Genomic DNA, 26,461 nt, shown 5'->3' on the forward strand with positions numbered 1-26,461 from the left:
CACGTGGGACAGAGACACAGTTAGAAAAGACTTTTTGGAGAACTTCCTGCATGTGGGAAATGCAGGTTGACTTTATTTCGCCTCATGAGCTGCACATGCAGTTTGAAATCTGTCAATAATGTTGACTTTTTTAATTCCCGTGGAATTCACTGCCTCTGCTGTCACTGTGGTAAAGTGGCACAAACACTGCAGCAGTGTGTGTTCAGAAGAAAGAAAAATAATGATGAGGAACAAAACGATTTTACATTTAATAATGAAAGCTTCAGGCTTTAAGGACATGACTGTGATAGCCATGAATACATTTTCCCACTTACAGGGATTGATGCAGGGATTGATTTCTTGTATTTTTATTTTTCAATATTGATACTTTATCGTTGTTTGAAGGTTTAACACAGTTAACACGCAGCTTCTTTCTTGTACAGTACTATAATACTACAAAAGCAGCTGAGAAACATAATTTGAACAATAATGAGGTCAATAATTCACTTCATGTTTATTAGATTCACCAACAAGGAGGTGACGTCACACCAAGTAGACTGAAGGGTGTGTTTCAGTCACTTTCCACTAGAGGGCAACAACAACTGCAGACTGATGGATGATGATGATGATGATGATGATGATGATGATGTCAGAGAAGAGCTGCTCATGAAAACAATGCTATTTGGACAAATTGGGAAACTGTTCAAGAACACACCCAGAAGGAGGAAGAGGAGGAGGAGGAGGAGGAGGAGGTTTCATCCGCGCAGTCTTCAGTGTCGAGTTGAGTTTCCTGTTGGGTTGAAGGTGTGAGGAGACAGTGTGAGTAATAAAATCATTTCTACATTTTCTAGCCTGAATAAAACCTTTATTTCTTAGTAGTTTGTAAAGACCACAGGTCCAGGAAGTCAGAAAAGGACACAGTGCAAGAAACGAGCGATCAACAGAACAGGAGGGAAGGCGCACGGAAGAACGTGAGCGCGCATTGTTGGATTTCTGTGGCCTGCGGGCTCGCGAGGGACAAACCCACAAACGATCCCTCAGAGAGCGAAGTCTGGAGGAATTAGAAGAGCTGGAGGAGGTTGATCCTTCACGAACTCATCTTTATCAAAACAAGATGAAAGTGTTGTTTTTGTTGCTTCTCTTCTGTCACGTTTCATCATCAGGTAAGATCACAGTTTAAATCTTGACTTTAACCTCTGTGCGTTTTGTTCCTGCGTAGATCACACTGCTAGTTTACTTTCACCTTTGTATGAACCTGATAAGCCTGGTGTGTTTTAACTGAATCAAACTGAATGGATCACATTTATGAGTGTGATGTGTTCACTGTATTTCTACTGAATGTGTAAACCTTGTTTGTCTGCAGTGAAACACTCCCTGAAGTATTTCTCAACTACATCATCTGGAGTCTCAAACTTTCCAGAGTTTGTTGGAGCTGCAGTGGTTGATGAACAACTGGTTGGTTCCTGCGACATCAATAGAAAGACAGTAGAACCAAAACAGGAGTGGATGAAAACATTATTTGAAAATGACCCTCAGGTGTTGGAGTGGTACAAAGGACACTGTTTTCAGATCCTGCCAAACTTACTCAAAACCACGATGTACAGTTTGAAGCAGCGCTTTAACCAAAGTGGAGGTAAAGTATGGAAAATATTCTATTTGACCTTTTACTGCTGTTCTGCATCTTAGTTGTAAAGTGACCCTCTGCAGAGCCTGAAGATCATAATCAGATGTCATTTTACTGTGAAATGTCAGTAGAAGTTGGTGTAAATCATGCCATCCTGATGGTTTACAGACAGCAGTCGACCACAAGCCGTCAGTCAGCATGCAAACACAAATCAGCTGCTGCTTTGACTTGTTGCTGCATGTTGCCGCAATACTGAAAATAACAGAATAACGATCATTGTAAGTTTAAAACTGTGAAAGAGAAATTGTGTTTGATCACTCGTGTAAAGAGAAAGTGCACTGATTATGTGCTTTTGAATGATGAACACAGCTGAAGACTTGGAGAACAGCAGCTCATCACACAATGCAACAATATCTTTAAGATCATCTTTCACTGGAGATTTCATCTGTACGTCATTATTAATCACAGTCTCTGTTTGTGTCTGTCAGATGTCCATGTTTTCCAAAACATAGATGGTTGTGAGTGGGATGATGAGACTGGAGAGGCTCATGGTTTTAGTCAGTATGGTTATGATGGAGAAGACTTTCTATCATTGGACCTGAAGACGCTGACATGGATCGCTCTGAAACCACAGGCTGTGACCATCAAACTGAGCTGGGATGCTGATGAAGATAGATTGAAATATAATGAGGTGTTCTTCACTGAGCTTTGTCCTGAGAGGCTGAAGAAGTATTTGGTCCTTGGCAAGAGCTCTCTGCAGAGAACAGGTAGAATCACATGACCTGATGTCATGATGACATCACCTTCTTCCTGATCATTTTCTGTGGCAGTAAGATCTGATCTAGTCTCAACCAATCAGACATGACTTTCCATCAAAGCATGAGTTCAGTAGGTTCACACAGTTTCAGTGACACTGATTGATCACTTTGCTGTGAAGCGTAAAAACAGGCAGATCTTCTCTTTTCTGACTGCAGTGAGTCTCTTTAGTGGTGGTGTAGTTCCCTTCTCTGACTACAAACAGACAGTGTGGAGGTCGTGGAACAAATGGGTCGTTGTGTCGTGCTGTCATTTGTTCTTATAGCTCATGTGATGGATGTCTGAGCCCCTTTTTACCTGCAAAATAAAATAAATTGTCTTAATTATCCTAAATTGCTTCTCTCCCTCTCTCTCTCTCTCTCTCTCTCTCTCTCTCTCTCTCTCTCTCTCTCTCTCTCTCTGCAGAGCTCCCCTCAGTGTCTCTCCTCCAGAAGACTCCCTCCTCTCCAGTCAGCTGCCACGCTTCAGGTTTCTACCCTGACAGAGCCACACTCATCTGGAGGAAAGATGGAGAGGAGCTTCATGAGGACGTGGAGCTCGGAGAGATCCTCCCCAACCACGACGGAACCTTCCAGACCAGCGCTGACCTCAACGTTTCATCAGTCCCACCTGAAGACTGGAGGAGGTACGACTGTGTGTTTCATCTCTCTGGTGTGAAGGACGACGTCGTCACCAAACTGGACAAAGCAGAGATCAGGACCAACTGGGGTGAGAATGAGATGAGAAGGTGCTGAATGTGACTGCAGGTCTGTTGGTTGTTGTGGATTTTAGCTTCTTTCTTCCAATTTAGCTGGAAATTGATCTTTAAACAACCAATAATATCAATCCTGGTTCAATAAAGGTTAAAATAAAAAACAGATCTATGTGTCAGTCTTCATTTTTTAATTCTTTTTTTCTTGAACAGAGAAGCCCAGTGAAGAGATCGTCCTCATCTCTGCTGCAGTGGTTGTTCTTCTTCTCATCTTCATCACTGCTGCTGCTGTTGGATTCATCGTCTACAGAAAGAAGAAAGGTGAGAGACAAATGGAGAGATTTTCTGCTTCATTGACTTTTTCAGTCCTTTGGTTTTCGTCTCTGAGTTGATGCTTTTATCCTGGTTGAGAAGCTGAAACAAGCATCAGTTCTCTGAACAGTTTGAAGCGACCAACACTTTAAGCTGTGTGAGGCTCAGAGAGTCGTGATAATATGACTGTACCATGATGATGTGGAGAGAAGTGATAGAACAGAGATGAAGCCAGGACTGAACAGAAGGATAGAATGGATTTATTTTTCACTGTGAGTGAGGAGAAGAGGGGATGAGCCCATGAAAGATATTCTGTCATTTCCAGCTGGAACTGAAATGATTTGTCTTTTGTCTTGATTTCAGTCCAACGGCCTCCATCTCGTAAGTAACCTTTGATTGTGTTTCCTCTGATCTGACACACACTGTCTGCTGGAGATGAAAAGGCTTTCACATTATTGTGCAGATGAACTTTTTCAGGACTGTTTCCTGTATTCAGTGTTTGTGAACGCTCAGTGCAGGATGAGTGGACTTGACACAGTTTGTTTGTGACCTTACAGCTCCTGACAGCAGCTCTGAGCTCTCTGAGAAACTGAATCCAGAGACCTGAACCACAAACACACTGGATGAGTTTCCTCATGTGACCTGTGACTCATCACACAGCTTTACAGAACTGAACGAGACTGAAGGAGAGTAATAGTTTGAATTTATTTGATTTATGTTAAATGTAACTGTTGTAATTGACATTACAAATTTAAACTTGATGTTTTAAATCAGTTTTTAATGTTTATTTTATTTTACGCTTAATTGGAATTTGATCCAATAATGTGTTTCCTATCAAAGTTTCTAAGCATGTTACATGAAGTTTTTTGATGTATTTTAAATGATATTTTATGGTTTTTGAAGAACTGCATTAACTGATGATCGATCAAACATCATGAACATGAATACTGGGCTTCTGGAGGAACGCTCAGCCAACGTTTGGTGCATTTTACTGTCAACTGATGAACAGAAATGAATGTCAAAATCAAATGTTTTGTTCTTTCTTTTTGTTTCACTTTTCAGTAAAATGTCCAACTTTGAATGTTTTGTCTCTTTTTGTGAGTCCACACACTCATCTGTGACTGGAGCTGCAGTCATATGAACATTAGCAGTGTTATAATATCTTGTCATGTTGCTGTTATCTCACTGTCACAGAGTGAAAATGACCTCGATCCATGTGTCATCATTAACTAATAAACTTTGAGCTGAAGAGTCAGTGTGTCTCTGTGGTCCAGATGTAATAACAGATGTGGTTCACTGCAGTCTCTGTCTGTCTTTCAGGTGTCCACATTTTACAGAGACTGGAGACATCAGCCTATGGATGGCCCCAAAAGCTCAGTCTGCCATCATCAAACACACGTGGGACAGAGACACAGTTAGAAAAGACTTTTTGGAGAACTTCCTGCATGTGGGAAATGCAGGTTGACTTTATTTCGCCTCATGAGCTGCACATGCAGTTTGAAATCTGTCAATAATGTTGACTTTTTTAATTCCCGTGGAATTCACTGCCTCTGCTGTCACTGTGGTAAAGTGGCACAAACACTGCAGCAGTGTGTGTTCAGAAGAAAGAAAAATAATGATGAGGAACAAAACGATTTTACATTTAATAATGAAAGCTTCAGGCTTTAAGGACATGACTGTGATAGCCATGAATACATTTTCCCACTTACAGGGATTGATGCAGGGATTGATGTCTTGTATTTTTATTTTTCAATATTGATACTTTATCGTTGTTTGAAGGTTTAACACAGTTAACACGCAGCTTCTTTCTTGTACAGTACTATAATACTACAAAAGCAGCTGAGAAACATAATTTGAACAATAATGAGGTCAATAATTCACTTCATGTTTATTAGATTCACCAACAAGGAGGTGACGTCACACCAAGTAGACTGAAGGGTGTGTTTCAGTCACTTTCCACTAGAGGGCAACAACAACTGCAGACTGATGGATGATGATGATGATGATGATGATGTCAGACAAGAGCTGCTCATGAAAACAATGCTGGTTGGAAAAATTGGGAAACTGTTCAAGAACAAACACAGGAGGAGGAGGAGGAGGAGGAGGAGGTTTCATCCGCGCAGTCTTCAGTGTCGAGTTGAGTTTCCTGTTGGGTTGAAGGTGTGAGGAGACAGTGTGAGCAATAAAATCATTTCTACATTTTCTAGCCTGAATAAAACCTTTATTTCTTAGTAGTTTGTAAAGACCACAGTCCAGGAAGTCAGAAAAGGACACAGTGCAAGAATCGAGCGATCAACAGAACAGGAGGGAAGGCGCACGGAAGAACGTGAGCGCGCATTGTTGGATTTCTGTGGCGTGCGGGCTCGCGAGGGACAAACCCACAAATGATCCCTTAAAGAGCGAAGTCTGGAGGAATTAGAAGAGCTGGAGGAGGTTGATCCTTCACGAACTCATCTTTATCAAAACAAGATGAAAGTGTTATTTTTGTTGCTTCTCTTCTGTCACGTTTCATCATCAGGTAAGATCACAGTTTAAATCTTGACTTTAACCTCTGTGCGTTTTGTTCCTGCGTAGATCACACTGCTAGTTTACTTTCACCTTTGTATGAACCTGATAAGCCTGGTGTGTTTTAACTGAATCAAACTGAATGGATCACATTTATGAGTGTGATGTGTTCACTGTATTTCTACTGAATGTGTAAACCTTGTTTGTCTGCAGTGAAACACTCCCTGAAGTATTTCTCAACTACATCATCTGGAGTCTCAAACTTTCCAGAGTTTGTTGGAGCTGCAGTGGTTGATGAACAACTGGTTGGTTCCTGCGACATCAATAGAAAGACAGTAGAACCAAAACAGGAGTGGATGAAAACATTATTTGAAAATGACCCTCAGGTGTTGGAGTGGTACAAAGGACACTGTTTTCAGATCCTGCCAAACTTACTGAAATCCACGATGTACAGTTTGAAGCAGCGCTTTAACCAAAGTGGAGGTAAAGTATGGAAAATATTCTATTTGACCTTTTACTGCTGTTCTGCATCTTAGTTGTAAAGTGACCCTCTGCAGAGCCTGAAGATCATAATCAGATGTCATTTTACTGTGAAATGTCAGTAGAAGTTGGTGTAAATCATGCCATCCTGATGGTTTACAGACAGCAGTCGACCACAAGCCGTCAGTCAGCATGCAAACACAAATCAGCTGCTGCTTTGACTTGTTGCTGCATGTTGCCGCAATACTGAAAATAACAGAATAACAATCATTGTAAGTTTAAAACTGTGAAAGAGAAATTGTGTTTGATCACTCGTGTAAAGAGAAAGTGCACTGATTATGTGCTTTTGAATGATGAACACAGCTGAAGACTTGGAGAACAGCAGCTCATCACACAATGCAACAACATCTTTAAGATCATCTTTCACTGGAGATTTCATCTGTACGTCATTATTAATCACAGTCTCTGTTTGTGTCTGTCAGATGTCCATGTTTTCCAGAACATAGATGGTTGTGAGTGGGATGATGAGACTGGAGAGGCTCATGGTTTTAGTCAGTATGGTTATGATGGAGAAGACTTTCTTTCATTGGACCTGAAGACGCTGACATGGATCGCTCTGAAACCACAGGCTGTGACCACCAAACTGAGCTGGGATGCTGATGAAGATAGATTGAAATATAATGAGGTGTTCTTCACTGAGCTTTGTCCTGAGAGGCTGAAGAAGTATTTGGTCCTTGGCAACAGCTCTCTGCAGAGAACAGGTAGAATCACATGACCTGATGTCATGATGACATCACCTTCTTCCTGATCATTTTCTGTGGCAGTAAGATCTGATCTAGTCTCAACCAATCAGACATGACTTTCCATCAAAGCATGAGTTCAGTAGGTTCACACAGTTTCAGTGACACTGATTGATCACTTTGCTGTGAAGCGTAAAAACAGGCAGATCTTCTCTTTTCTGACTGCAGTGAGTCTCTTTAGTGGTGGTGTAGTTCCCTTCTCTGACTACAAACAGACAGTGTGGAGGTCGTGGAACAAATGGGTCGTTGTGTCGTGCTGTCATTTGTTCTTATAGCTCATGTGATGGATGTCTGGGCCCCTTTTTACCTGCAAAATAAAATAAATTGCCTTAATTATCCTAAATTGCCTCTCTCTCTCTCTCCCTCTCTCTCTCTCTCTCTCTCTCTCTCTCTCTCTCCCTCTCTCTCCCTCTCTCTCCCTCTCTCTCTCTCTCTCTCTCTCTCTCCCTCTCTCTCTCTCTCTCTCTCCCTCTCCCTCTCTCTCTCTCCCTCTCTCTCTCTCTCTCTCTCCCTCTCTCTCTCTCTCTCTCTCTCTCTCTCTCTCTCTCTCTCTCCCTCTCTCTCCCTCTCTCTCTCTCTCCCTCTCTCTCTCTCTCTCTCTCCCTCTCCCTCTCTCTCTCTCCCTCTCTCTCCCTCTCTCTCTCTCTCTCTCTCTCTCTCTCTCTGCAGAGCTCCCCTCAGTGTCTCTCCTCCAGAAGACTCCCTCCTCTCCAGTCAGCTGCCACGCTTCAGGTTTCTACCCTGACAGAGCCACACTCATCTGGAGGAAAGATGGAGAGGAGCTTCATGAGGACGTGGAGCTCGGAGAGATCCTCCCCAACCACGACGGAACCTTCCAGACCAGCGCTGACCTCAACGTTTCATCAGTCCCACCTGAAGACTGGAGGAGGTACGACTGTGTGTTTCATCTCTCTGGTGTGAAGGACGACGTCGTCACCAAACTGGACAAAGCAGAGATCAGGACCAACTGGGGTGAGAATGAGATGAGAAGGTGCTGAATGTGACTGCAGGTCTGTTGGTTGTTGTGGATTTTAGCTTCTTTCTTCCAATTTAGCTGGAAACTGATCTTTAAACAACCAATAATATCCATCCTGGTTCAATAAAGGTTCAAATAAAATACAGATCTATGTGCCAGTCTTCATTTTTTAATTCTTTTTTTCTTGAACAGAGAAGCTCAGTAACAAGATCGTCCTCATCTCTGCTGTAGTGGTTGTTCTTGTTCTCGTCTTCATCGCTGCTGCTGCTTCTGGATTCATCTTCTACAGAAAGAAGAAAGGTGAGAGACAAATGAAGAAGCATCAGTTCTCTGAACAGTTTGAAGCGACCAACACTTTAAGCTGTGTGAGGCTCAGAGAGTCGTGATAATATGACTGTACCATGATGATGTGGAGAGAAGTGATAGAACAGAGATGAAGCCAGGACTGAACAGAAGGATAGAATGGATTTATTTTTCACTGTGAGTGAGGAGAAGAGGGGATGAGCCCATGAAAGATATTCCGTCATTTCCAGCTGGAACTGAACTGATTTGTCTTTTGTCTTGATTTCAGTCCAACGGCCTCCATCTCGTAAGTAACCTTTGATTGTGTTTCCTCTGATCTGACACACACTGTCTGCTGGAGATGAAAAGGCTTTCACATTATTGTGCAGATGAACTTTTTCAGGACTGTTTCCTGTATTCAGTGTTTGTGAACGCTCAGTGCAGGATGAGTGGACTTGACACAGTTTGTTTGTGACCTTACAGCTCCTGACAGCAGCTCTGAGCTCTCTGAGAAACTGAATCCACAGACCTGAACCACAAACACACTGGATGAGTTTCCTCATGTGACCTGTGACTCATCACACAGTTTTACAGAACTGAACGAGACTGAAGGAGAGTAATAGTTTGAATTTATTTGATTTATGTTAAATGTAACTGTTGTAATTCACATTACAAATTTAAACTTGATGTTTTAAATCTGTTTTTAATGTTTATTTTATTTTACGCTTAATTTGAATTTGATTGAATAATGTGTTTCCTATCAAAGTTTCTAAGCATGTTACATGAAGTTTTTTGATGTATTTTAAATGATATTTTATGGTTTTTGAAGAACTGCATTAACTGATGATCGATCAAACATCATGAACATGAATACTGGGCTTCTGGAGGAACGCTCAGCCAACGTTTGGTGCATTTTACTGTGAAATGATCAACAGAAATTAATGTGAAAATCAAATGTTTTGTTCTTTCTTTTTGTTTCACTCTTCAGTAAAATGTCCAACTTTGAATGTTTTGTCTCTTTTTGTGAGTCCACACACTCATCTGTGACTGGAGCTGCAGTCATATGAACATTAGCAGTGTTATAATATCTTGTCATGTTGCTGTTATCTCACTGTCACAGAGTGAAAATGACCTCGATCCATGTGTCATCATTAACTAATAAACTTTGAGCTGAAGAGTCAGTGTGTCTCTGTGGTCCAGATGTAATAACAGATGTGGTTCACTGCAGTCTCTGTCTGTCTTTCAGGTGTCCACATTTTACAGAGACTGGAGACATCAGCCTATGGATGGCCCCAAAAGCTCAGTCTGCCATCATCATTATTGACAGATATCTTGTATTTTTATTTTTCAATATTGATAGTTTATCGTTTGTTTGAAGGTTTAACACAGTTAACACACAGTTTCTTTCTTGTACAGTACTATAATACTACAAAAGCAACTGAGAAACATAATTTGAACAATAATGAGGTCAATAATTCACTTCATGTTTATTAGATTCACCAACAAGGAGGCGACATCACACCAAGTAGACTGAAGGGTGTGTTTCAGTCACTTTCCACTAGACGGCAACAACAACTGCAGACTGATGGATGATGATGATGATGATGATGATGATGATGATGTCAGAGAAGAGCTGCTCATGAAAACAATGCTGGTTGGAAAAATTGGGAAACTGTTCAAGAACAAACACAGGAGGAGGAGGAGGAAGAGGAGGAGGAGGTTTCATCCGCGCAGTCTTCAGTGTCGAGTTGAGTTTCCTGTTGGGTTGAAGGTGTGAGGAGACAGTGTGAGCAATAAAATCATTTCTACATTTTCTAGCTGAATAAAACCTTTATTTCTTAGTAGTTTGTAAAGACCACAGGTCCAGGAAGTCAGAAAAGGACACAGTGCAAGAATCGAGCGATCAACAGAACAGGAGGGAAGGCGCACGGAAGAACGTGAGCGCGCATTGCTGGATTTCTGTGGCGTGCGGGCGCGCTCACGTTCAATAACGGACGTCTAAAAGGACAGTTGACGAAGTGAAGCATGTTGATCCTTCACAACCTCATCTTTATCAAAACAAGATGAAAGTGTTATTTTTGTTGCTTCTCTTCTGTCACGTTTCATCATCAGGTAAGATCACAGTTTAAATCTTGACTTTAACCTCTGTGCGTTTTGTTCCTGCGTAGATCACACTGCTAGTTTACTTTCACTTTTGTATGAACCTGATAAGCCTGGTGTGTTTTAACTGATTTAAACTGAATGGATCACATTTATGAGTGTGATGTGTTCACTGTATTTCTACTGAATGTGTAAACCTTGTTTGTCTGCAGTGAAACACTCCCTGAAGTATTTCTTAACTGCATCATCTGGAGTCTCAAACTTTCCAGAGTTTGTGGGAGCTGCAGTGGTTGATGAACATCTGGTGGCTTACTGCGACATCAACAGAACGACAGTAGAACCAAAACAGGAGTGGATGAAAACATTATTAGAAAATGATCCTCAGGAGTTGGAGTGGTGCAGAGTACAGTGTTTTCACATTCAGCCAAACTTATTCAAAACCAGGTTGTACAGTTTGAAGCAGCGCTTCAACCAAAGTGAAGGTAAAGTATGGAAAATATTCTATTTGACTTTTTACTGCTGTTCTGCATCTTGGTTGTAAAGTGACCCTCTGCAGAGCCTGAAGATCATAATCAGATGTCATTTTACTGTGAAATGTCAGTAGAAGTTGGTGTAAATCATGCCATCCTGATGGTTTACAGACAGCAGTCGACCACAAGCCGTCAGTCAGCATGCAAACACAAATCAGCTGCTGCTTTGACTTGTTGCTGCATGTTGCTGCAATACTGAAAATAACAGAATAACAATCATTGTAAGTTTAAAACTGTGAAAGAGAAATTTTGTTTGATCGCTCGTGTAAAGAGAAAGTGCACTGATTATGTGCTTTTGAATGATGAACACAGCTGAAGACTTGGAGAACAGCAGCTCATCACACAATGCAACAACATCTTTAAGATCATCTTTCACTGGAGATTTCATCTGTACGTCATTATTAATCACAGTCTCTGTTTGTGTCTGTCAGATGTCCATGTTTTCCAGAAGATGAGTGGCTGTGAGTGGGATGATGAGACTGGAGAGGCTCATGGTTTCAATCAGTATGGTTATGATGGAGAAGACTTTCTATCATTGGACCTGAAGACGCTGACATGGATCGCTCCAAAACCACAGGCTGTGACCACCAAACTGAGCTGGGATGCCGATAAAGATAGATTGAAATATAATGAGATTGACCTCACTGAGCTTTGTCCTGAGAGGCTGAAGAAGTATTTGGCCTATGGCAAGAGCTCTCTGCAGAGAACAGGTAGAATCACATGACCTGATGTCATGATGACATCACCTTCTTCTTGCTCATTTTCTGTGGCAGTAAGATCTGATTTAGTCTCAACCAATCAGACATGACTTTCCATCAAAGCATGAGTTCAGTAGGTTCACACAGTTTCAGTGACACTGATTGATCACTTTGCTGTGAAGCGTAAAAACAGGCAGATCTTCTCTTTTCTGACTGCAGTGAGTCTCTTTAGTGGTGGTGTAGTTCCCTTCTCTGACTACAAACAGACAGTGTGGAGGTCGTGGAACAAATGGGTCGTTGTGTCGTGCTGTCATTTGTTCTTATAGCTCATGTGATGGATGTCTGGGCCCCTTTTTACCTGCAAAATAAAATAAATTGTCTTAATTATCCTAAATTGCCTCTCACTCTCTTTCTCTGCAGAGCTCCCCTCAGTGTCTCTCCTCCAGAAGACTCCCTCCTCTCCAGTCAGCTGCCACGCTTCAGGTTTCTACCCTGACAGAGCCACACTCATCTGGAGGAAAGATGGAGAGGAGCTTCATGAGGACGTGGAGCTCGGAGAGATCCTCCCCAACCACGACGGAACCTTCCAGACCAGCGCTGACCTCAACGTTTCATCAGTCCCACCTGAAGACTGGAGGAGGTACGACTGTGTGTTTCATCTCTCTGGTGTGAAGGACGACGTCGTCACCAAACTGGACAAAGCAGAGATCAGGACCAACTGGGGTGAGAATGAGATGAGAAGGTGCTGAATGTGACTGCAGGTCTGTTGGTTGTTGTGGATTTTAGCTTCTTTCTTCCAATTTAGCTGGAAACTGATCTTTAAACAACCAATAATATCCATCCTAATCAAATGCATGATGCTCGCTGCAGGATCACTGGTCAGATCATGTGAGCTGAACAAGTCACTGAAAGTTTTAAAGCATTTTACAGACGTATTGGTTTTAGCTCACAGTGACAGCTTTGTGCTGCCTGTCCACTCTTTAAACAAGTCCAATGCTGAAACCTGCAAAACATGATTTTACTCCATCGTCTCTACTTTGCTGAACTGAAGAGAACTTTAATGTTCATCATGTAAGTTTGATTGCTTCAGTTCTATTTTCATTTATTTATGATGCATTTATTTATTTAAACTGTCAGTGTGAGTCTTTCAAATCCAACACATAAAAGGTTTCATATATTTTTACATACACACACCAGTGTGCCAGTCTTCATTTAAGTCTTTTTTTCCTGAACAGAGAAGCTCAGTGACGAGATCGTCCTCATCTTTGCTGCAGTGGTTGTTCTTCTTCTCGTCTTCATCGCTGCTGCTGCTGTTGGATTCATCGTCTACAAAAAGAAGAAAGGTGAGAGACAAATGGAGAGATTTTCTGCTTCTTTGACTTTTTCAGTTCTTTGGTTTTCGTCTCTGAGTTGATGCTTTTATCCAGGTTGAAAAGCTGAAACAAGCATCAGTTCTCTGAACAGTTTGAAGCGACCAACACTTTAAGCTGTGTGAGGCTCAGAGAGTCGTGATAATATGACTGTACCATGATGATGTGGAGAGAAGTGATAGAACAGAGATGAAGCCAGGACTGAACAGAAGGATAGAATGGATTTATTTTTCACTGTGAGTGAGGAGAAGAGGGGATGAGCCCATGAAAGATATTCTGTCATTTCCAGCTGGAACTGAACTGATTTGTCTTTTGTCTTGATTTCAGTCCAACGGCCTCCATCTCGTAAGTAACCTTTGATTGTGTTTCCTCTGATCTGACACACACTGTCTGCTGGAGATGAAAAGGCTTTGACATTATTGTGCAGATGAACTTTTTCAGGACTGTTTCCTGTATTCAGTGTTTGTGAACGCTCAGTGCAGGATGAGTGGACTTGACACAGTTTGTTTGTGACCTTACAGCTCCTGACAGCAGCTCTGAGCTCTCTGAGAAACTGAATCCAGAGACCTGAACCACAAACACACTGGATGAGGAATAAAAGCTTAAAGGTGCGTTCGGTCTGGGTAGAGTAAGGTGTCGCCTGCATTCTCAGCAAGCGTTTTGCTGTGCACTGATGAACATACATGAATATCAAAGTCAAATGTTGTGTTCTTTCTTTTTCCACGTGTCATCATGAACTATGGCTCAGTCTCAAACCTTCCCTTCAATATACTGGACTAAAGGTTTAATAAACAGCTGGATCATCATCTTTCCATCCACATCGTGAACATAAAACATGATCTGCTTCAGTCTGGTTTCAGATGGAACTGGAACAGCCTTCATCAGAGTCATCAGTGACCTTCATCTTTCCTCTCACTGCTGCACTTTTCAGTCTCCTCTGGTGAACTTGGTCCAACAAACAAGCTCCTGAACTCTAAATAAGATAATGCACTGTGTCTGAAACACAACGAGGAAGTCGGGAACCTCTGAGTCGTCCTGGACTGTGATCTTTACTTTTCAGTGAAGTCAGTGTGTCTCTGTGGTCCAGATGTAATAACAGATGTGGTTCACTGCAGTCTCTGTCTGTCTTTCAGGTGTCCACATGTTACAGAGACTGGAGACATCAGCCTATGGATGGCCCCAAAAGCTCAGTCTGCCATCATCAAACACACGTGGGACAGAGACACAGTTAGAAAAGACTTTTTGGAGAACTTCCTGCATGTGGGAAATGCAGGTTGACTTTATTTCGCCTCATGAGCTGCACATGCAGTTTGAAATCTGTCAATAATGTTGACTTTTTTAATTCCTGTGGAATTCACTGCCTCTGCTGTCACTGTGGTAAAGTGGCACAAACACTGCAGCAGTGTGTGTTCAGAAGAAAGAAAAATAATGATGAGGAACAAAACGATTTTACATTTAATAATGAAAGCTTCAGGCTTTAAGGACATGACTGTGATAGCCATGAATACATTTTCCCACTTACAGGGATTGATGTCTTGTATTTTTATTTTTCAATATTGATAATTTATCGTTTGTTTGAAGGTTTAAAATAGTTCAGAATCAGAATCAGAATCAGAATCAGAAAAAGCTTTATTGCCAAGAATGCTTTTACACATACGAGGAATTTTTTCTGGTGAAATTGGTGCATGACACATCTACTAAAATATGACACATCTACTAAAATAAGAGTATAAAAAATAACAATTTAAATATATATACACAAGTCTGTTATTGTTAGAAACACAGTACTGTTTTTCAGAAAGAAGTCCAAGTTGAGCGTTAATGTAACGCATAGAGTTATATTTATATCAGTCAGTTAACACGCAGCTTCTTTCTTGTACAGTACTATAATACTACAAAAGCAACGGAGAAACATAATTTGAACAATAATGAGGTCAATAATTCACTTCATGTTTATTAGATTCACCAACAAGGAGGTGACGTCACACCAAGTAGACTGAAGGGTGTGTTTCAGTCACTTTCCACTAGAGGGCAACAACAACTGCAGACTGATGGATGATGATGATGATGATGATGATGATGATGATGATGATGATGATGTCAGAGAAGAGCTGCTCATGAAAACAATGCTAGTTGGACAAATTGGGAAACTGTTCAAGAACAAACACAGAAGTAGGAGGAGGAGGAGGAGGAAGAGGAGGAGGTTTCATCCGCGCAGTCTTCAGTGTCGAGTTGAGTTTCCTGTTGGGTTGAAGGTGTGAGGAGACAGTGTGAGCAATAAAATCATTTCTGCATATTCGAGCCTGAATCCTTTATTTCTTAGTAGTTTGTAAAGACCACAGGTCCAGGAAGTCAGAAACGGGAGCGGAGAACGGGAGCGCGCATTGCTGGTTTTCAGCGGCGTGCGGGCGCGCTCACGATCACACGGAAGTCTAAAAGCAATAGAAGAGCTGAAGCAGGTCGATCCTTCACAAACTCATTTTTATCAAGACAAGATGAAAGTGTTATTTTTGTTGCTTCTCTTCTGTCACGTTTCATCATCAGGTAAGATCACAGTTTAAATCTTGACTTTAACCTCTGTGCGTTTTGTTCCTGCGTAGATCACACTGCTAGTTTACTTTCACTTTGTATGAACCTGATAAGCCTGGTGTGTTTTAACTGAATCAAACTGAATGGATCACATTTATGAGTGTGATGTGTTCACTGTATTTCTACTGAATGTGTAAACCTTGTTTGTCTGCAGTGAAACACTCCCTGAAGTATTTCTTAACTGGGTCTGATGGAGTCCCAAACTTCCCAGAGTTTATGGCAGCTGCAGCGGTTGATGAACATCTGGTGGCTTACTGCGACATCAACAGAAAGACAGTAGAACCAAAACAGGAGTGGATGAAAACATTATTAGAAAATGATCCTCAGGTGTTGGAGTGGTACAGAAGAGAGTGTTTTCAGATTCAGCCAAACTTATTCAAAACCACACTGTCCAGTTTGAAGCAGCGCTTCAACCAAAGTGGAGGTAAAGTATGGAAAATATTCTATTTGACTTTTTACTGCTGTTCTGCATCTTAGTTGTAAAGTGACCCTCTGCAGAGCCTGAAGATCATAATCAGATGTAATTTTACTGTGAAATGTCAGTAGAAGTTGGTGTAAATCATGCCATCCTGATGGTTTACAGACAGCAGTCGACCACAAGCCGTCAGTCAGCATGCAAACACAAATCAGCTGCTGAATTAAGATGGTGTAGCGACGGTTTTTTCTACTTTGTGGATTACTTTCCTCACCTTCAGGAGATCCATTGAAGTTCGGGTCCATTGTTTACACACTCAAACTGCCAGGGGCGGATTTGACTAATTTTAGTAGGCCAAGGAGGGGCCTGTTTAAAACCAGAGGGGCGCATTAAAAAGTTGTAAGAAATGATATTCAAAGATTACAAACTTTATTGTACTTTAAAATCATATCAACATTTATTTTGACACTCGGCAGGCTACAGTGTTTGGGTGCTCCGTGCTAATTTACCCAAGTAGAACATTGCGTCGCATAAGATCTGCTTTTGGCGCTCTCGTGTAAAATCATAATCGTAGGGGAGTCAGTTTATTAAACCTCTAAGTTAATGTTGCATTCGTTAATAAAATACAGGGCACCAACTTTCCTCCTGTTAAGAAGGATTTTATTTATCATGTCTTATAATGCTGATGTAGTGACAACGAATGAACCAACAGTAGATCAGTCTGATAATCTGAAGCGTAAATTCTTGACATAGGGATTGCTTTCTTGTATGAAAAGTATTATTTATGAAACAAAATAATGGGAATGAATATGAATAACCTGCAATTGACTGGCGACTGGTTCAGGGTGTACCCCGCCTCTCGCCCGTTGACAGCTGGGATAGGCTCCAGCCCCCCCGTAACCCCGAAAGGGATAGTCGGTATAGAAGATGAATGAATGAATGAATATGAATAATGGATAATACGACAAATGATATGGATGATACAAAGTAACACAAACAACTGCAGAGAGAAACTTATGGCAAAACAATGGCAGAATGAGTTTGGCGATATTGAGAAGTAGTTTTTAGGGAAAAATGGGGACGTAAATGTAACGTTAATTTCTTGAATTAATGGTTTAGAGAATTTCACATCGGACTTCAGACACAACACCAACAGCTGCCACGTCCAGACGTTCTCCGATGATATAGCCATATGCGTATCACAGGGGAACGAATTGGAATACAGGGAGGTTGTAACCAACTTCGTGGACTGGTGTGGACTGAACCACCTGCACATAAACACCAGCAAGAGGGAGGATTGATTTCCAAAGGAAGGTACCACAGACTACACCAGTGAACATCCAGGGCTCAGACATTGAGATCGTAGGGGATTACAAATACCTAGGTGTTCACCTCAACAACAAACTGGACTGGACAAATAACACAGATGCCCTGTACAGGAGGGGCCAAAGTCATCTGCACCTGCTCAGAAGACTGAGGTCCTTTGGAGTATGTAGGACACTGTTAAAAACATTTTACGATTCTGTGGTGGCATCTGCAGTTTTCCATGCAGTGGTCTGCTGGGGCTGTGGGAGCTTTGAGAGGGACAGGAAAAGACTAAACAAACTGGTCAGGAGAGCTGGCTCTGTCCTGGACTGCCCTCTGGACACCATCGAGGAGGTGGGTGGGAAGAGGATGTTAGCCAAGCTGACATCGATCATGGAGAACCCTTCCCACCCCCTGCATGAGACGGTGGGGGGCTTAAGCAGCTCCTTCAGTAACAGACTGCTGCATCCAGTCTGTAAGAAAGAACGCTACTGCAGGTCCTTCATTCCTACATCTGTCAGACTTTTTAACACCAGCATTATGTGTTGTAGCTCTGTGTTGATGCTGTCTTTCTTTCTTAATTCTACATCATAAACCTGTTTTGATTTTGCACTACTGTTCAAGGCTTATATCTGCTCTAATGCTAATATCTGCTCTCATTTATCCATTTCACCTGGTGCAATTTCTGAATTTCTAAGTTGTGTATTTCTGTCAACTGTGCAATAACACTATTTATGATCCATATTGGCAACTGTGTTTTTATAAAATGTATATATCGTGCATATACATAGACCTAGTATTTATTTAAGTGAAATAGTATTTTCTCAGGTGCAATACAATACATGTCATGTCGGTAGTTAGTTTTTCACAATAAGACTACTAGCAAAAGTATTTTTTTTATGACTGTAGGATTCTTTGGCATTGACTATTTTTAATAATCTACAAATGCACATAGACATAGTTGTTTTTCTATTCTGTGTCATGTATACTTCTATGTTTTTATTTTTTATTTTGACCTCTTTATGTCACTGTGCCTGCTTTTTGTAACCTGCTTGCTGTAACGACTAAATTTCCCCAGTGTGGGATCAATAAAGTCCTTTCCTTGACTTGTTGCTGCAATACTCTTTTAAACTGTGAAAGAGAAATTGTGTGGGAGATGGGCGTGGGTTGAGCTGCAGTGCACCTGCGTGGTGACGCTCGGTGATTGGGTCAAGTGGTGTTGGTGGTAGTAAGGATTCATATCAGCTGTTCATGGTCTTAGGTTAGTTGGTAGTGAGTGGGTGATGGTGGAAAGCCTACCTTTGATGACCGCTTACGCCAGGTGCTTTGCGCTTTTGCCTTTGCCATGCATTCATGTTCGTTATGACCCTTTTTAATATTGTAATGCTGCTTGTGGACCACCTGTTTTAACGTCTGAAACATGAAGATGAATTTGACATGGAATGAAGAAACCGTTGCTTGAAACTTGGATCAGGCCACTCTTTGAACGAAGCGCACAATAAATTGTGTTTCATCACTTTCATCTCTTGAATCATGAACACAGCTCAAGACTTGGAGAACAGCAGCTCATCACACAATGCAACAATATCTTTAAGATCATCTTTCACTGGAGATTTCATCTGTACGTCATTATTAATCACAGTCTCTGTTTGTGTCTGTCAGATGTCCTTGTTTTCCAGAATATGGATTGCTGTGAGTGGGATGATGAGACTGGAGAGGTTAATGGTTTTAGTCAGTATGGTTATGATGGAGAAGACTTCATATCATTGGACCTGAAGACGCTGACATGGATCGCTCCAAAACAACAGGCTGTGACCATCAAACTGAGATGGAATGCTGATGAAGCTAGATTGAAATTTAATGAAATGTTCTTCACTGAGATTTGTCCTGAGAGGCTGAAGAAGTATTTGGTCGTCAGCAAGAGCTCTCTGCAGAGAACAGGTAGAATCGCATGACCTGATGCAGTTCCTGTCATTAATACATTACATGTAGTCTGACATCACCTTCTTTTTGATTGTTTTCTGTGGCAGTAAGATTTGATTTAGTCAGTTCTTTCTCTCTCTGCAGAGCTCCCCTCAGTGTCTCTCCTCCAGAAGACTCCCTCCTCTCCAGTCAGCTGCCACGCTTCAGGTTTCTACCCTGACAGAGCCACACTCATCTGGAGGAAAGATGGAGAGGAGCTTCATGAGGACGTGGAGCTCGGAGAGATCCTCCCCAACCACGACGGAACCTTCCAGACGAGCGCTGACCTCAACGTTTCATCAGTCCCACCTGAAGACTGGAGGAGGTACGACTGTGTGTTTCATCTCTCTGGTGTGAAGGACGACGACGTCACCAAACTGGACAAAGCAGAGATCAGGACCAACTGGGGTGAGACTGGGATCAGTATTTGTTTGTCCATTTAAGCAGACCTGGATTGTATCTACAGATGTTATGAACAAAAGCTTTTGTAATTCCAGTTTGCAGCTTGTGTCTGATTTTCGTACCTTTGGCCATCAATTCTATCCGTTATGATGACACTGAGCTCATCAAAGTCATTGATAATGTCAGAGGACACAGAGACATCAGTGCAACACACAGACATGTGAGTGGGAAACCAGCCTCTTAGCTCTCTGTAGCACAGCAGATGTCGGTGTTAAAGGAAACCAGAACTACTGTTCACACTGAAATGCATTCTGTTCCTCACTTGACTGTCTTCTTCACACAATCTGCTTCATATTCTGAAATACTGAAGTGGTGTCTTTGAGCTGAACACATTCATCTCCGTCCAGAGGTCCAGTCAAAGTGTCAATGTTGTGTTTTGGTTCCAGTTTCTCCTCCAGAGTTTCCTGTTGTTGCAGTTGTTATAGGACTGCTGCTGCTGACAGTCTTCATCATTGGACTCTACATGTGGAGGAGGAACAATAGGTGAAGGTGAGTGAAGCCATTTTTCCCCCGCTGTTGGATTCCACATGCAGTTTCATGTCAAGGACAACATGGCTTCATTTTCTTGTGACTTTTAGTAATCAATCATTCATATCAAGTCATGTCTCTAATATATAATTATAGAATTTCATATTTAATTATTTTTCTTAATTTTTTGTCATCAGACTGAAATCCAGCTGCTAAGTGATCACAGTGAGTGCAATCTTGTTTCATCTTTCCTGTGATTGGATTAGATTGGACTTCATTGATCCCTTTGGTAGGACCCCTCAGGGGAAATGGGGGTTCCAGCAGCTCAAAGTGATACAGATAAAGGGTGAAAAATATGTGGCATACAATATATACAATATTCTTCCCACCCTCTGTCCCATGTTACCTCCTCACCCCGAGTGAGGAGTTGTACAGTCTGATGGCATGAGGGACAAAAGAGTGTTTCAGTCTGTTCATCCTGCACTTGGGAAGGAGCAGTATTCCACTGAACAGGCTCCTCCTGATGAGGGTGTGCAGAGGATGCCTGGCATCATCCATAATGTCCAGCAGTTTTTGCAGCATCCTCTTCTCTGCCACTGTCATCAGAGAGTCCAGCTTTGCACTGGCCACCAAGCTGGCTGGCCTGATCAGTTTGCCCAGCCAGGATGTGTCCTTCTTGGATGTGCTGGCCCCCCAGCACACTACCGTGTAGAAGAGGACGCTGCTGACCACAGACTGGTAGAACACCCACAGGAGTTTGTTGCAGATGTTAAATGGCCGCAGCCTCCTCAGGAAGTACAGCCTGCTCTGTCCTTTCATGTACATGTGGTTGGTGTGTGTTGTCCAGTCCAGTTTGCTGTCCAGCCACAGCCCGAAGTACTTGTAGGAGTCCACAGCCTCCACCTCAACTCCCTCTATCAGAACTGGACTTCCCGAAGTCAATGACCAGTTCCTTTGTCTTTGAGGTGTTGAGTTGCAGATGGTTCATGTGGCTCCAGGCAGCAAAGTCCATCACCAGGCTCCTATACTCCTCCTGTCTGTCGTCCCTGATGCATCCCACGATGGCTGTGTCATCGGTGAACTTCTGAATGTGACACAGCTCAGAGTTGTAGCAGAAGTCTGATGTGTACAGGGTGAAGAGAAGAGGCGCAAGCACCGTGCCCTGGGGGGCTCCTGTGCTGCTGATCACAGTGTCAGATGTGATGTCCTTTAGCCTGATGTTGGTGTGGTAGCTGAAAATCCAGGCAACCAGGTAGGGGTCCACTCCCATCGTGCTTAGTTTGTCCCGAAGCATAAGGGGCTGGATAGTGTTAAAGGCACTCAAGAAGTCCAGGAAGAGAATCCTCACAATGCCTTACCCAGATAAGAGTTGGCTCGATGTAGCAGGTAGAGGATGGCATCCTCCACACCAACACCTGTCCAGCATGCAAACTGCAGGCTGTCCTGGGTGTGTTGTACCTGTGGTCTGATGAGGCTGAGGAAGAGCCGCTCCAATGTCTTCATCAGGTGTGAGGTGAGTGCCACTCGTCGGAAGTTATTCGGCTTGCTGGGAAGGTTCTTCTTAGGAACTGGAATGATGCATGATGTCTTCCAGAGGGTGGGCACTCTCCCTAGCTGCAGACTAAGGTGCAGGTCTTTAGGAGCCTTGGGCACACCTTGTCTGGACCTGTTGCTTTCCTGGTGTGCAGCTGTCCTCTGACCTGGTCCACAGTGATGTGAGGAGGAGATTTTGTTGGGGTGATGCGATGGGAGGAGGAGGAGGCTGCTGTGGTGTCTGGAAGGAGGTGTCTTGAGGGAAGGAGGAGGGGTAGCTGCACTGAGGGTTAGAGTTGGGCAGCCATGGACTGGCTGAACTGTTTGAAGAAGTCATTCAGTTCGTTTGCTTTCTCCATTGTCCCCCCAACGACTCTAGTCTTTGTCTTGTGGCCTGTGATGGTTTTCACACCCTCCCAGACCTCGTTCATGTTGTTCTCCCCCAGTTTCTGCTGCACCTTTCTCCTGTAGTTGTCTTTAGCTTCCCTCACACAGTGTTTCACCTCTTGCTGTGCTGCCTTCACAGCCTCCTTGTCTCTGCTTCTGAAGACTGTTGAGGACAGCTTTGACTTCCCGCGTTACCCATGGTTTGTTATTAGGGTAGTGGCGGACAGTCTTTGCAGAAGAGACCACATCTGCACAGAAGTTAAGGTAATCCCTCAGACAGTGCATCATCCCCTCTATGTCCTTGTCGTGCAGGCTGAACATCATGTCCCAGACCGTGGTGTTGTGGCAGTCTCTCAGGGTACCTTCCATCTCAGGGGACCACCTCCTGTTGGAGCGAGTTGTTGCAGGCTGCTTTTTGACCAGGGGGGTGTACTGTGGCTGTAGGTGGACCAGGTTGTGGTCAGACTTCCCTAGAGGGGGGAGGGGGGTGGCTCTGTATGCATCCCTCACATTAGCATACAACAAGTCAATTGTCGTGTTGTTCCTTGTTGGACAGTCCACAACTCGGTAAAAAAACACCCAAAGTAGAGTCCAAAGTTGCATGATTAAAGTCCCCAGAAATAATCACGAGTGCCTCAGGGTTCTGTGTCTGTAGCTTTGCTGTGACGGGGTGACTCTTCTCACATGCAATGGCAGCGTCCGCTCTCAGAGGAATGTGAAGACAGATGACGATCACGTGACTGAGCTCACGTTCACGTTCACCATGATTACAGAGGGAATTGATGGTTTAAAGCGCCCCAGTTGTCCGCGAGTCTAGCCTTTAGCCTGGCCCCGGCTTTGCAGCCCCTGGGTCTCCTCCTCAGCTCTGCTGGTATGCCATTGTTCTCAGAGCCAGCAGCTCCTCTCTGGAATAAGTGGAAAAACTGGCTCCTGGTTGCATTAAAAAGTTAAAAAAAGAGCTACTGGAGAGTCAGTGGTCTCTCACAGCGCCACACTACACAATTTGCTGTGCACACAACAGTTCACTGGAATAATGTCCAACTTTCATCCTGTATTTCACGTTCAGCTGATGTTTAGAGTCCACAGAGACAGTCCATGCATGATAACCACAGGAAGCAGATGGGTTTCAGAACTTGTACCAATACAACAATGTAAAAATACTCTATTCCAAATCAATCCTGCTTTTAAAATCTTACTTGAGTAAAAAGACACGTGTTATCAGCAAAATCTACTTACAGAATCGAAGTAAAAGTACTCGCTCTGAAGGAAAATGTTCAGTGAGTGAATGTAAAATCTTAATCTGAAAAGTAACTTTAGCTGTCAGACAAATATTCATTCATTCATCTTCTATACCCCCGCATCCCTTTCGGGGTTGCGGGGGGCTGGAGCCTATCCCAGCTGGCAATGGGCGAGAGACGGGGTACACCCCTGAACCGGTCGCCAGCTGATTGCAGGTCAGACAAATGTAATGAAGGAAAAAGTAGATTTCCCTCTGAAATGTAGCTGAAGACAAGTGAAAGGAACGAAAGATACAAACACTCAAAGTACAGTTACCTCAAAAATCCTCCAATTCCTCCAACAGTTATTGATGTTGTCATTTATGAATCTGTCTCCACAGACTCTCAGTGAGGATCAGAAGAGGACTCCACTGACGTTCCTGTGGCATCAAACATGCTGATTTGTAAAAGACATGTTTCTGATCAGAACGTGCTGATATTTAACTTTGAGATGTGAAGTCGTAGAAGCTGTCAGAACATCACAGGTTCAGTCAAACAGGTCAAGCGTGCGTTCATTTACTCACCAATGAAGATGATTGAAGTGTCAGTCAGAGCTGGCAGAAGCTTCACTGGGAGGGAAATCCTTCAATGTGTGTGTGCTTACATCTTTATATTCTCTTTTTAGCTACTGTTACATCACATTGATTTTGTTGCTGTTATTTATGGTTTCTTTTATTTATGGTCTGATCATCCTTTGCTGATATATTGCACTTTAAATTGAGTTTTAAGTTCTCTTTGAAGTAGACACAGAAGTTTTAATTCATTTTCATATATGTTTTATGAAGTTCTATATCTGATCAAATGGAGTAAAAACCTTTAACATCATCTCAGGTGTGTTTGCACAGACTGTCCTGTCAGTCTGCTCTTTGCTCTGAAACTGCTCAGTTAACAAAATGCCGTCTAACAAGTGAAGAATGTTACATTTATTCGAACAAAAGCAGTTGCCAGTGCTAGAAGAGAAGAGCTTTGTCAAAGATACGTTCAGCCAAATGTTCATTTATGTTTGAACTTAAATGAGCAATAAAATTTGTTTTCTGAACGATGGATAGAAAATGTCACTGCTTCATTTCTTCAAGCCGTCGGGAGGAGAGGCCATGAAATCTCCATAGACAAACATTTAGAACCTTGATTGGACTGTAAAGAGCTCAGTGACTGTAAGCGTGGCTCTGTCGAGGGATACCACCTTTGCCACAAGTCAGTCTGTGGAGGAGAACACTTCCAGAATTCATCGTGCCTGCTGTAAAGTTTGGTGGGGGTGGATTGAGGGTCTGGGGCTGTTCTTCAGGGCCTGAGCTGCTTAGTTCCAACTTTGTACCAACAGTTTGTTCCATCATGACTCTTCCTCTGAGGACAAAGCCATGTCCATAAAGACACGTTGGAGTGGTGCCACAAATGCAGGCCTGACTCCAAAGTAATGTTCATGGTTTTAGAATGGGATGTCCAATAAGTTACACACATACTGCAACACATTTCCCAAAAGTTGGGACAGTGGCAGCAAAAGGCTGGAAAAGCTGTGAAATGCTGAAAGCTAACAGCTGGTGGAACATCTCACAGGTAATTAGGTTAACTGGCAACAGGTGAGTAACATGAGTGGGTCTAAAAAGAGCCTCCAAAGAGGATGAGTCTGTCTGTGGAGATGGGGAGGAAACTGTTTAACCAACGTATGAATTCTTGAGTTATGGTCAAAAATGTATTTTGTGTGATCACAGTAACCTTTGACCCCCCAAGTCTGATCGGTTCATCCTTGAGTCCAAGTGAACATTTGGAAGAAACTTGAAAGTTTTATTTACTTTCACATGGAGACAAACATGGATCGCCCCAAAGGCTCAGTCTGCCATCATCAAACACATGTGGGACATGAATTGTGCTGTAAATCCACTATGTGCCTGCTGGGTTTATTTAGTTTTTATAAATCTAGTTTTATTTATTTTTTGTAAGTGACCACAACAACAGACAGAAGGTGGAGGCATCTTTAATTGTTCATTCGTATTGTACCCTGATTCTTCTGCCCTCAGCTAAGAGCTTTAGCCTATGCAGCGAGCTAAACATATGGCTTCAGTAACCACACGTGGAGCATTCTTCAGTTTACTGATCCATTTTACTTGTAAAACTGTGAGAACAGAAACAGAATAAACAACGTTCAGTTTCCGTGTAAAAATGTACATTCACACTTATTTCTGTGTGTAGAATAACCAACCTGAGGTCTTAACATTAGCAACACATAGTATTTTGAATAGCAAGCACAATGCTAAATGATAACAACAGCTACACCGAGTAAATGGCGTACCGCCTTCAATAACACAAAACACAAAATGAAAGCACTCACAAACATTCCTAAATAAGCATGTTTGGTTTAACTCACAGATTATGCCTTTGACAAGCGCAGAAGTTGAGGAAGTAGACAGACACGACCCAGGAGCGACATGTTTTTGGACTCTGCTGCACTTTCTAGCTCCTGCTTGACACACTCCCTGCTTCCAACATACTGCCACTAGATGGCAGTGTAGGATTAAAAACAAACTCAAAATCACTAGCTTCTCTTAAAGGCGCAGTAACCAGACTAGCTGTAGACTGAAACAGCTTAAATCTGTTAGAAAATAAACCTCCAGACAAGGAGTAAAACAATAACACAAAACTGAGGGACAGAATACTGATGATGATGATGCATGCAGAGGGTTTGGCTCTCCAGGTGAGCACCCTCAAGTCATGACATCAATAATGTTCGTCAGGCAGGAGAGACTTGATCCAAACTGCTTTCAGCGAGTGTTTGAAGGAAATATGAAAAGTGCGATCTTACCTGGAAATGCAAAGTGGCTCAAGAGAAACAGCAGAATGACGATCTTCATGTTTGGAGGAGGAGGAGGTCTCATCTGCGCAGTAGAGGGATCAACGGAACCAGA

At 42.6% G+C, this 26,461-nt stretch overlaps 4 protein-coding genes across 17 annotated transcripts; all 4 read left to right on the forward strand.

Annotated features, from left to right (window-relative positions):
* The first annotated feature begins 121 nt into the window (after positions 1-121).
* On the forward strand, positions 122-15,364 carry LOC143335782 (major histocompatibility complex class I-related protein 1-like). 4 transcript variants are annotated; one of them, XM_076755410.1, is made up of 9 exons: positions 122-680; positions 10,158-10,577; positions 10,778-11,047; positions 11,527-11,805; positions 12,214-12,516; positions 13,029-13,136; positions 13,491-13,508; positions 13,685-13,771; positions 14,297-15,364. In XM_076755410.1, the coding sequence occupies exons 2-8, from the start codon at positions 10,529-10,531 to the stop codon at positions 13,732-13,734; spliced, it is 1,077 nt and encodes a 358-aa protein (XP_076611525.1). In that variant the 5' UTR covers positions 122-680; positions 10,158-10,528; the 3' UTR covers positions 13,735-13,771; positions 14,297-15,364. The 4 variants fall into 4 exon arrangements, 3 of the variants coding, with proteins under 3 accessions (XP_076611525.1, XP_076611523.1, XP_076611526.1); XR_013078450.1 differs by lacking the exon at positions 122-680 and having other exon boundaries at positions 9,872-10,577; positions 14,297-14,754; positions 15,019-15,356; XM_076755408.1 differs by lacking the exon at positions 122-680 and having other exon boundaries at positions 9,872-10,577.
* Positions 489-5,618, forward strand: LOC143335783 (major histocompatibility complex class I-related protein 1-like). Of its 6 annotated transcripts, XM_076755415.1 has the most exons (9): positions 598-759; positions 859-1,142; positions 1,343-1,612; positions 2,092-2,370; positions 2,825-3,127; positions 3,324-3,431; positions 3,786-3,803; positions 3,980-4,059; positions 4,743-5,618. In XM_076755415.1, exons 2-8 carry the CDS (start codon positions 1,094-1,096, stop codon positions 4,027-4,029), a joined length of 1,077 nt encoding a protein of 358 aa, XP_076611530.1. In that variant the 5' UTR covers positions 598-759; positions 859-1,093; the 3' UTR covers positions 4,030-4,059; positions 4,743-5,618. The 6 variants fall into 6 exon arrangements, 5 of the variants coding, with proteins under 5 accessions (XP_076611527.1, XP_076611528.1, XP_076611530.1 ...); XM_076755412.1 differs by lacking the exon at positions 4,743-5,618 and having other exon boundaries at positions 489-759; positions 856-1,142; positions 3,980-4,677; XM_076755413.1 differs by lacking the exon at positions 4,743-5,618 and having other exon boundaries at positions 489-759; positions 3,980-4,677.
* On the forward strand, positions 668-9,782 carry LOC143335781 (major histocompatibility complex class I-related protein 1-like). 4 transcript variants are annotated; one of them, XM_076755406.1, is made up of 8 exons: positions 5,802-5,940; positions 6,141-6,410; positions 6,890-7,168; positions 7,877-8,179; positions 8,376-8,483; positions 8,755-8,772; positions 8,949-9,035; positions 9,712-9,782. In XM_076755406.1, exons 1-7 carry the CDS (start codon positions 5,892-5,894, stop codon positions 8,996-8,998), a joined length of 1,077 nt encoding a protein of 358 aa, XP_076611521.1. In that variant the 5' UTR covers positions 5,802-5,891; the 3' UTR covers positions 8,999-9,035; positions 9,712-9,782. The 4 variants fall into 4 exon arrangements, with proteins under 4 accessions (XP_076611519.1, XP_076611520.1, XP_076611521.1 ...); XM_076755405.1 differs by lacking the exon at positions 9,712-9,782 and having other exon boundaries at positions 5,544-5,940; positions 8,949-9,646; XM_076755404.1 differs by lacking the exons at positions 8,755-8,772; positions 8,949-9,035; positions 9,712-9,782 and adding an exon at positions 668-731 and having other exon boundaries at positions 5,519-5,940; positions 8,376-8,713.
* Positions 15,365-15,580: 216 nt separating the features above from the next.
* On the forward strand, positions 15,581-24,608 carry LOC143335784 (major histocompatibility complex class I-related protein 1-like). Of its 3 annotated transcripts, none has more exons than XM_076755418.1 (6): positions 15,581-15,707; positions 15,907-16,176; positions 19,135-19,413; positions 19,540-19,842; positions 20,283-20,385; positions 23,903-24,608. In XM_076755418.1, exons 1-5 carry the CDS (start codon positions 15,659-15,661, stop codon positions 20,381-20,383), a joined length of 1,002 nt encoding a protein of 333 aa, XP_076611533.1. In that variant the 5' UTR covers positions 15,581-15,658; the 3' UTR covers positions 20,384-20,385; positions 23,903-24,608. The 3 variants fall into 3 exon arrangements, with proteins under 3 accessions (XP_076611533.1, XP_076611532.1, XP_076611534.1); XM_076755417.1 differs by having other exon boundaries at positions 20,283-20,379; positions 23,835-24,549; XM_076755419.1 differs by lacking the exon at positions 19,135-19,413 and having other exon boundaries at positions 23,903-24,541.
* The last annotated feature ends 1,853 nt before the right edge of the window (positions 24,609-26,461 follow it).

The sequence above is a fragment of the Chaetodon auriga genome, chromosome 17, assembly GCF_051107435.1.
Source record: "Chaetodon auriga isolate fChaAug3 chromosome 17, fChaAug3.hap1, whole genome shotgun sequence".
Classification (NCBI taxonomy): Eukaryota; Metazoa; Chordata; class Actinopteri; order Chaetodontiformes; family Chaetodontidae; genus Chaetodon; species Chaetodon auriga.

Coding starts and splice junctions, on each gene's coding strand:
- LOC143335783 (XM_076755412.1), top strand. CDS start 1,094: ATGAAAGTGTTGTTTTTGTTGCTTCTCTTCTGTCACGTTTCATCATCA. Junction 1,143..1,342: donor CTGTCACGTTTCATCATCAG/GTAAGATCACAG, acceptor GTTTGTCTGCAG/TGAAACACTCCCTGAAGTAT. Junction 3,128..3,323: donor AGAGATCAGGACCAACTGGG/GTGAGAATGAGA, acceptor TTTCTTGAACAG/AGAAGCCCAGTGAAGAGATC.
- LOC143335782 (XM_076755410.1), top strand. CDS start 10,529: ATGAAAGTGTTATTTTTGTTGCTTCTCTTCTGTCACGTTTCATCATCA. Junction 10,578..10,777: donor CTGTCACGTTTCATCATCAG/GTAAGATCACAG, acceptor GTTTGTCTGCAG/TGAAACACTCCCTGAAGTAT. Junction 12,517..13,028: donor AGAGATCAGGACCAACTGGG/GTGAGAATGAGA, acceptor TTTCCTGAACAG/AGAAGCTCAGTGACGAGATC.
- LOC143335784 (XM_076755417.1), top strand. CDS start 15,659: ATGAAAGTGTTATTTTTGTTGCTTCTCTTCTGTCACGTTTCATCATCA. Junction 15,708..15,906: donor CTGTCACGTTTCATCATCAG/GTAAGATCACAG, acceptor GTTTGTCTGCAG/TGAAACACTCCCTGAAGTAT. Junction 20,380..23,834: donor ATGTGGAGGAGGAACAATAG/GTGAAGGTGAGT, acceptor CTCAAAGTACAG/TTACCTCAAAAATCCTCCAA.
- LOC143335781 (XM_076755404.1), top strand. CDS start 5,892: ATGAAAGTGTTATTTTTGTTGCTTCTCTTCTGTCACGTTTCATCATCA. Junction 6,411..6,889: donor GCGCTTTAACCAAAGTGGAG/GTAAAGTATGGA, acceptor TGTGTCTGTCAG/ATGTCCATGTTTTCCAGAAC. Junction 7,169..7,876: donor CAGCTCTCTGCAGAGAACAG/GTAGAATCACAT, acceptor CTCTCTCTGCAG/AGCTCCCCTCAGTGTCTCTC.